The following is a 10,222-nucleotide window of genomic DNA, read 5'->3' on the forward strand; positions in this document are numbered from 1 at the left end:
CGAAGGATCACTGTATTATTATATATGTGTCTGTCTGAGTAGGCCTTGTGTGCATGTACATCTATGTTGTGTCCCTTTGTGCTGTTACCTAGTGGTTCACCAAATAGAGATGGATCAAAATAACTGCTAAACTGAAATAAGTGCCGCGGTTAATATGAATAAATAAACCCTTGAAAACAGTGCCCCAGCTTGGTTGTAGTTGAATGATTAATATCAATAAAATAATACACACAAGCATACATATGAGGACGGGCTGCAAAGTTCATTGGCTGACCATGAAGGAGTGATGCTAGAGCTGTGACATTTTGCATGCAATAATTCCAACTCTTCTTGTTAATAACTGCATTGTTTCTTTCCTGTATTATCAAATACGTGCAGGACAGGTGTCTAGTCCCCAAGGACATTCATACTGACATGGTTGCTACATTGGAGGAAGAAACTCCAGCTTTACCAAGTATGCGAAGGAGGGCAGCAGAATCTAGGAGGCGAAGGGAGAGTCTTGACAATGACCCAAGGTCTGGATGTCCTGCAACTGCCACTACCAAAGAGAATATTGATTGTGTTCAGCACATGGTGACGGATGATAGGCAAATGACTATAAATCAAACAGTCAATGCTCCTAACATATCCTGTGAGAGATTTGAGGTTATTCTACACAATCAAATTCCGCCGAGGTCGACTTTGCCTTTCATCCTTTTGGGGGTCAATAAATTAAGTACCAGTTGTATACTGGGGAAAATTTTAATCGACTGGCCCCCTCCCCAAAAATTTCGGACCTTGTGCCTAGAGTAGAAAAGAATATTCTACTCAATGAAGTTGGTATGATGAAGATTTCTGCTTGGTGAGTGCTATGTCTTCTGACACCTGATCTAAAGTGCACAAGTCTGCCTCACATTGTTTGAGGCAAACCTAGCCAGTTCCCTTGAATGTTTCCTGATCCAGAATGAATGTCGGATTCATCATTTTGAGCCAGAGACAAAGAGATGATCCATGCAGAGGAAACACCGCTCCTTATCTACTCCAAAGAAGGCCATGGTCGTTTTATCTGCCAGGAAGGCGATAGTTTTAGTTTTGAGGGCTGCAAAAGACATTGTGTTTATTGACTATCTTTAAAAGACCCACACCATCAAAGGAGAGTACTATACCAACTTGCTGAGGCAGTTATGAAAGGCTATCAAGACCAAACGTCCAGGAAAACTAATGAAAGGGGTCTTGTTTCATCAGGACAATGCTTCAGCACACAAGTCCTTCTTTTCAATGGTTGTTGTGCATGACTGTGGCTTTGAACTGGTTAATCACCCAACCAATTCTCCTGATTTAACATCATCTGACTAATTCCCGTTCCCCAACACGAATAAAACATTTGGCTGGGAACTAATACCACATTGATAATGACATCATATCTGATGTTGGTGACTTTTTTTTTTTAACCAGCAGGATGGAAGCTTCTTCACCAAGGGGATCCAAACACTGCATCACCAATAGAAGAAGTGCATGGACCTCAAGGGGGGCGGTGCTGGAATATAAACCTCATTTAGTCAACTTCTATGAGAGTATCTTGGTCAGCCTGTGAACTTTTCAGCTGATTGTCATGAACTAGAGAACGATTATCCAATGTGCCATATGGTGGGTCTGAACTGAAAACCACATGGTTGGGAAGTGAACTTCTTAATGATGCACCCATGTCCATTGATACAGAAAATTAATATTTCATTTCTTATTTTAATATTCTTTCTTGCAGAAAATACGTAATAACATTAATAGGCATTTTGTCTTTCATCTACTGTATTTAAGCATCCAACTTTGAACAGGAATTAGAACCATGTAAGTGGTGATCCATGATCTATGATTCGTTAGAAGGAAAATAGTCAGATAAATACTAAAATAAATATTTGAATGTTCCAATCAGTTTCCTTTGTTTTCATATTTATTTATTATTTTCTTATTTTTTGTTTCTACCCACTTCACAACCCACTATATTCCATTATCTGCTAATCTAAACAAACGCAGATTCTTTTTTGGATCAGCATTTGATGTTACCAAATAATGCAAGCAATGGACATACAAACAGTATCATTTCAAATCCCCAGCACCCAACGAAAAAAAAAAAAAAGAAAAAAATTCCAACGATTAGTTGGTGTAGCCATGCATCAATAAGTGATGTAACCATGCATCAATATATTTGTAATGATTGTCTGATAAGTTAATTTAACATTAACTATAGTAATTCAGATGCAATGAAAAGATGATGTAATTAATCGTTATGCTTTAAGCTTGCATTGATCATTAGTCAATAAAAATACAACTGCTGTTCTTTGTCAGTTTATAGACTTTAAATCAATCTCAATAATAATATCACTGAGGAGGAAACAGAAACCCTACTGAGTGAAATTCAAGGCAGAAATACCTTAGCATGCTGTAAAAAAAATTTATTTCAAATTTTGGCACAAAACCAGCAACTTCAAGAGATGCCATAAGTTGATTAGATTGACCTCAGTGTCCAACAGGTACGTACTTATTATGTTGACCCCAAAAGGATGAAAGGCAAAGTAAACCTTGGTGGAATTTGAACTCAGGATGTGAGGACGAATGAAATGTTGCTAAGGTTTTTGCTCAACATGCTATCCTTTTGATATTCTAACCTCATCACCTCCTTACATAAATTATGCCAACCCCTGCTCCCCAAGATTTTCACATCTTGAAAGCTGCATGCCAACCTCTCTAGTATCATTGAATTAAAAAAAAAAGCATGCTGTAAAGTACTTGGCATTATGTAAGGCATGAGATATAGAAACCATGCCGGAACAGGCACTGAAGCATTATATGGTCCTTGGGCCATCAGATCCTGTCACACTTTCAAAACATCCAACCCATGCCAGCATGGAAGAAGAGGCATTAAATGGTGATGCTAATCTGCACAAAACTGCTCCAAGATTTATGATCTAAGCTTCCTGCTTTAAATTGATCTAAGTTAAGAACTCTCCATAAAAATTTTCTATGTTCCAAAATCCCAAATTTTACTAAATTCTTTATTATTTTCAACACTAATTGAAACAAAGGCAGGATATTTCAGCAGAGATATGGTAATGAAAGGATTAAACTGTATGGCTGAAGCGGGGTTGGACATTAAAGAAAAATACTTGTGAAATATTGAAGATCGGAGGAAAACAGGTACAGAAATGTTTCACCATACTCTGTGTAAAAACTTTGAACTGCATTGGTGCCGGATGACAAAATGGAAGGCAGGCTGATGAATTTTAGAACTTTGTTTCAATAACTATATTGTTACATGTGCAGGTACATGCCTTTAGGCACTGCGGATTGCTTTGAGGACACAGTGAATGTAAATTGTCAAAACGCAGCCGGTACAATGGCTTTACTGAGTGACATGATTTGTGCATCAGACACCAAACCAACATCAAAGAGACAATCTTGGCCAAATGGAGGAGAATTTTAAATTGCATTAATTATTTTTCAATTGAAACACTTCCTGCATGTGAAACCAACAGAGTGTGTTTTGCATATTGCATATTTTGTTTCGGAGTAACATCGTATGGTAATCAACTAATTCATTATTTTTATGGTCCACTAATGCATTTGGAATTTCAATCCTTCTTTTAAAAGAAGGTCAAAGCAAAATTAAGGCAAGGAGAAAGGGGGCCTCTGCAGAATTAACAGGTAGTTCAATAGTTGGAATTATACAGTGTGTGTATGCGTGTGTGTGTGTGTGTGTGTGTGTGTGTGTATGACTCATAATGTATATGCTGTGTTTGATGACATATAAGATGCAAATAGTTTCAAAAAAATCTTAAAATATCACCTTGAGTCATATATGCAAAGATGGATCTATGTTATATGCTTTGATGCATGAAAACCTATGACACTTGCTCAAGATATCAAAGCAGTGGGATGGAAATGGAAGCCATGTGGTTGGGAAGCAAACTTCTTAACTACACACACACACAAGCATGGTGTGTGTAACTATAAGTGTGCGTAGAACCTAGTGCCTGTGTGGCACCATGTAAAAGCACCTAGCATACTCTGTAAAGTGGTTGGCATTAGGAAGGGCATCCAGCTGTAGAAACTTTGCCAGATTGGATTGGGGCTTGATACAGTCTTCTGGCTTGCCAGCCTCCAGTCAAACCGTCCAACCCATGCCAGCATGGAAAGTGGACATTAAATGATGATATATATATATATATATATATATATAATATATATATATACAACTCTGCGGCTTACTAGCTCTGGGCAAACCATCCAACCCATACCAGCATGGAAAAATGGAAATTAAATAATAATGATGATGTATGTATGTATAATAGCTAAAAGTTGTTAGAGGTCCATTTACATTATATACATATGGGGAAAATTTTTGTTAAATACTGTTAAAGATGAATTTTCAATAAAAGATTGCATTTTAAACTTTTATTTGATTAATGAGACAAAAGTGGCCTAGAACATATTTAAGTATCTAAGTATGTAATTAATCACAAATAAATGATATTTTAATCAGCGAAAAAGACAGAAGCTTACCCAAATACTATACTGGATATTGTGGTACCAATTAAAGCATAAGTCATAACTGCACCAAGATTCCGAAAAAAATGTTTCTGAAGAATTACAATGAGGAAGAAGAAAAAGAGAATGTTAATATAATAATAATAATAATAATAATAATAGTAAAAATAAAAAGGTGGTAGTAGTACCAATAATTGTCGGAGCTCTGAGTACAGTGAGTAAAAATTTTGAGAATTACATGGAACAAATAGGGGCTGCAATAAGGGTAGAGCATTTACAGAAAACAGCACTGCTTGGAACTGCTTGAATACTCCGGATGGCGCTTGAAAAATAAGGAAGTGTTACCCTAGTTCACTGGTAGTGAACAGTTGACACCATAGTACATCTCCAGCGATAAAAGCTGTGCAAAGATAATAAACTAATAATCTTTTCTACTAAAGGAACAAGGCCTGAAATTTTGTAGGGAGGGGTCTAGTTGATTACATCAACCCCAGTGCACAACTGGCACTTATTTCATCAACTGCAAAAGGATGAAAAGTAAAGTCAACCTCAGCGGAATTTGAACACAGAACATTAAGGATGGATGAAATGCCACTAAGCATTTTAGCCAGCTTGCTAATGATTCTGTGTGTGTGTGTCTATTTGTTTCTCACCACTGCTTGACAACCGGTGTTGGTTTTAGTTTATGTCCCTGTAACTTAGCAGTTTTACAAAAGGGGCCAACAGAATAAATGACTAGGTTTGAAAAAAAAAAAAAAGGGACTGCTTAACTAAAACTCTTCAAGGTGATGCTGCAGCATGGTCGCAGTCTAATGACTGAAACAAGTAAAAAAGACAAACTAAACACATGAATGAATGAATGAATGAATAAATAAATAAGCGATGGTACTTACTCGTTTCATACTGTATCCAGCATTGAAAATAATAACAGGAAGAAGAACATTGAAGAACAACTCTGGATCAAACGTAACCTACATAAGATAAAGAAAAATAACAAATTCATTAGCAATGATACAGAAACAACACACAAAACAATTTATAAATAAATATCAACATCATGGTTGAGTGGTTAGTAATAAGGGCATCGAACTGTAAAAAAAGGGAGAGAAAAAGAAGATAAAGCAAATTGCTCCAATAAAACCTATCCTAAGCATCCAAGTGTGAAAATTAATAACAGTTTCAAAATTTTGGCACAGGGCCAGGATTTTTAAGGGAGGGGGGTAAGTTGATTACATCGTTCCCAGTGCTCAACTAGTACTTACATTATCGACCCTAAAAGGAAGAACGGCAAAGTCAACCTTGGTAGAATTTGAACTCACAACATGACAGATGAAACACTGCTAAGCATTTTGCCTGAGGTGCTACCAGTTCTGCCAGCTCACCACCTTAGTATGAAAAACTAATATTAAAACAATTTAACCCTTTTGTTACTATATTTCTGTTGAGAATGTCAGTGGGCACACACGACAGAATGTAAGCACCCTGAGAGAAATGTTGGATTAAGAAACATTGGATGTGGCATGCAAGAGAGACATTTGCGTTGGTAAAGTCATGTACTACGGATGGATGAGGAGAGCTGTGTGAAGAAGTGCCACTCCCAAACAGTGGAAGGAATCTGTGGTAGAGAGAGACCCAGGAAGGCATGGGATGAGGTGGTGAAGCATGACCTACAAACGTTGGGCCTCAGAGGAAATGACAATAGACAGAGACCTCTGGAGATATTCTGTGACCGAGAAGACTCAGCAAATAAAGTGAGATCACAGCTGTAACCTACACCAGTGTCGTATAATCAGCCACCTCAAAAGTACCCTTGGATCGTAGGCTACATGTCGTACTTGAGGAGACCTATTGAGTCGAGTACATCAACATCAAATGAAATCAAATCACAATCAAATGGAAATTGTAGTTGTGGTCCCCATGCCGGTGGCACATGAAAAGCACCATCCAAACGTGTTGATGCCAGCACCCTCGCCCTGACTTGCTTTTGTGCTGGTGACACATAAAATGCACCATCTGAACATGGCCGATGTCAGTTCTGTCTTGACTGGCTCCTATGCTGGTGGCATGCAAAAAGCACCATCTGGTCATGGTCGATGCTAGCCTCCTCTGGCCCGTGCCAGTGGCACGTTAAAAGCACCATCTGATTGTGATCGATGCCAGTCCCCTCTGGGCCCTGTGCCAGTGGTACGTAAAAAGCACCCACTACACTCCCAGAGTGGTTGGCATTAGGAAGGGCACCCAGCTGTAGGAACATTGCCAGATCAGACTGGCTTTCCAAACCCCAGTTGAACTGTCCAACCCATGCCAGCATGGAAAACGGACGTTACATGATGATGATGATGCTCTGCGTTTCTTTCAATTGATTTTAAATATAATAAAGGAATTTAATAAAATAACTCTTGAAAACAAAGTTCCAACATGGCCACAGTCTAATGACTGAAGTAAAGGAGAATAAACACAGTGAACCTATGTGTGTTGTTGTCACTGATTAATCTTTTTGTAGGTTCTATTCTGTCAAAGTGGTCAGTGAAGATGAAGAAAACATTGAAAATGAAATATTATTTCTGACTTAGCTAACATGGAGTCTCAATGCTAGTTGCTTTCTTCAGAGCCAGACTATTGAAGCTCCATAAAGCCACTGGATAAATTTTTCAAAACTGCATCACTCACACATCTCTATGACTATGAATGTAATGACTGGAAGGTGAGATGATCAAATGAAGCCCTAATATTTTGTAGGTGGTCTAGTACATCTTCCTGCTCAAGGAACTCGGTGAGATGGTTACTGTTGAGGTTGCCCTGATAGATATTCAATGTTGCAATTTAAAAGGCAATAACAGAATGGTTTCGACTTCAATTTATTTGAGATTTGAAACTTTTGGGGGAGAACTTGATCATAAGGACTCTACTTTAGGCAAGTTTGGTAGATTTATCTGCATTCCATTTAGCATACGGTTCCACATTGAACATATCGTTTTACTGGGACCTAGACAAATGGTTATAACCACTGCTGCCTGGAGTACATAACTAGCTGCAAGTGGGAATCCTATGACTAGATATAAGGGGACGTTTAGGTTGGGGATTGAATAGAATGGCAGGAGTTGATTTGCATCATATTTTCAGTAATGAATAGCTTGTAATATTTTCATTGTTAGCAGAGCCACTTTGAGCAAACATTGTATCCAGTTCTTGAAGACTTAATTATGTTGAATATGGTGTTCATGAATTTAATAGCTTTGTACATATAATTAATATTTTCAATGGCTCACCTTAATAAATAATTAAATAGGAAAAAAAAAAAACTGAAAAAGATCAAAGATTAGATTTGAGTGTTGTGTTTCTAACTTAAGATACATCTATGTAATCTTTTCTGGTGATCTGGTCGCTTAGCATTTCAAGATGGTAATCATTAGTGCCTGAATGCTTTATCAAGCACCAATCATTGTACTGCAATAAAGAAACAATGTTTCATTTACAAAGTGGTAGCACACACATGTTACCGAGTTTTACACCATCATCTAATTTTTAACTTCCCTTGTTGCAAGTATATGCACAGGACCACCATGTGTGTGTATGTGTGTGTGTGTGTCCACCACCGCCACCACTATCATTTTATTTTCTTCTCAACAAATCATGGCCTGCAGATATTCAGACTGGGTAACATCTGTATCGATCCCATCAATCTTTACGAAGTGCTTGCAAAAGATAATGAACACAGCCTCTTTCCTCCATGATTAATTTGGTGAAATAAAAAATAAATGGATGAAGGAATAAAAAGAGAAAAAGTTTCAATGGCAGATGATACCTATAGATCAATTACAACAATTCCTTCAACTCATTTCACCATTTACAGCAACAACACCATTGAGAAGAGAATGAATATTGTACAGGCCCATTTCCCTTGACCATAAAAACGTGACTGTATAAATAATGAATTAATTTAGAGAACGTGTATACACAGAGAGACAGAAGTGTACAACTATACATGTACACATATGGTTAATAAATATAATTAAAGGTGAGCATAATAAATGAAATGTCTACGTGTCCCAGGTGAGTTATTGTTAATAGATCAGAAATTTTTTTCACACTGTTAATCATTAGAGATGAAAAATAAAATAAAAGTCTTATATTTACAGCTATACTGAGTTTCATCTCTGATTGTCATCAGCTTGACAGCCTGAGTGATAATAATGTTATAGACTATGTATGTTGGCCTAAGTGTGGCTATGTAGTTCAGAGATTCACTTTGCAATCAAAGGCTACCAAGTATCAGGCGGCGAGCTGGCAGAAACGTTAGCACGCCGAGTGAAATGCTTAGCGGTATTTCGTCTGCGTTACGTTGTGAGTTCAAATTCCGCCGAGGTCGACTTTGCCTTTCATCCTTTTGGGGTCGATAAATTAAGTACCAGTTACGCACTGGGGTCGATGTAATCAACTTAATACCTATGTCTGTCCTTGTTTGTCCCCTCTGTGTTTAGCCCCTTGTGGGTAATAAAGAAATAGGTATTTCGTCTCACTCTTTACATTCTGAGTTCAAATTCCACTGAGGCCATCTTTGCCTTTCATCCTTTCAGCGTAGATAAATTAAGTACCAGCTGTGTACTGAGGTCGATCTAATCTACTGGCCCACTCCCCTAAAATTTTGGGCCTTGTGCCAAGAGTAGAAACGAAAGGCTTCCGAGTATTATCCCACTATGAAGCACGCTTGACTACATGTCCTCTGCATTAGCTTTGGGTTGAGTAGATTTTGATGCTGTGCCAAAACTTGTCAAATATATGTACAGTGAGAGAGAGAGAAAAGGGAGAGAGGAAGTGAGTGCATGTGTGTGATGAAAGAGAATTTAAAGCCCAACTTCATCCAGGGCAGGTACCCCCGCTCCATAGACATTTGATTATTAGGACATTCCTTGTCAAGCAAGTATGAAAATAAAAAGGAGATGAATAGAGGAAAGCATGATGATTATATTTACATGGAATACAAATAAGCAAAAATAGTTATGTAAGAGTCTTATCTCAACAGCTGTTTTGAGTTACCCATGGCTTATGTCATAATCACATCTGTTATGTAATAAAGACCCATGTCATGGGTGTATAGAATAACTTGAATTCTTGTCACATTACCCTTATCAGAAGCTTCTAGCTAAAGGCTTTTAGCCAGAGTCTTCTGATGAAGGTATCAGAAAGGGTGCACAAATAGGGTACCTCATCAGCTAACACTGGATTTGAAGGAAAAAAAAGGGTGGAAGTTTGCTCTAATCTAATTGAAGCCAATGAAGACAGATTTTCTGATCTAGTAACAATGGATGAAATATGGTTCAGTCAATGGAATGGTGTCACACCTCTTTAGCAAAGTGTAAGAATTCCAAGAACCAGCATTCAGCACAGAATGTCATGGTGACTACTTTACGGGATCACAAGGATGATGAGAGAGAGGGAGAGAGATACAGTTACAGATATATAAACACATAGACACACATACATAGAGGAGTGAGTGTAGTACAGTAGGTATGGCTACCTCAAAGGTAGGAGTGAATACATTTGTAGAATTACAATTTTATCATAGGTATTAAAAAGTTCAATGTTTTATATTGACCAGTATTTTTATCCCCGGAGGGAATCTCCAGACTCTGCTGAATATTGACAAAAAAAAATGGGAATTAATTTAATTTGGCTCACAGACACTGCGTGTATGTGTATG

The 10,222-nt window shown here is 37.8% G+C and overlaps 1 protein-coding gene across 10 annotated transcripts in view; it reads right to left on the reverse strand.

Annotated features, from left to right (window-relative positions):
* Positions 1 to 10,222, reverse strand: part of LOC115220012 (sodium/hydrogen exchanger 9) — a 230,565-nt gene that overhangs the window by 115,575 nt on the left and 104,768 nt on the right. For all 10 annotated transcript variants that reach the window (XR_005002216.1, XR_005002215.1, XR_005002212.1 and 7 more), the window contains exons 3-4: positions 5,415 to 5,492; positions 4,537 to 4,613 (exon numbers count right to left, since the gene is read on the reverse strand). Coding sequence is in view for 5 of the 10 variants with exons in the window: in XM_029790317.2 (XP_029646177.1) it covers positions 4,537 to 4,613; positions 5,415 to 5,492 (155 nt within the window). In the remaining 5 variants the exon portion in view is untranslated. The remainder of the gene's footprint in view (positions 1 to 4,536; positions 4,614 to 5,414; positions 5,493 to 10,222) is intronic.

The sequence above is a fragment of the Octopus sinensis genome, linkage group LG15 (genome assembly GCF_006345805.1).
Source record: "Octopus sinensis linkage group LG15, ASM634580v1, whole genome shotgun sequence".
NCBI classification, from domain to species: domain Eukaryota; kingdom Metazoa; phylum Mollusca; class Cephalopoda; order Octopoda; family Octopodidae; genus Octopus; species Octopus sinensis.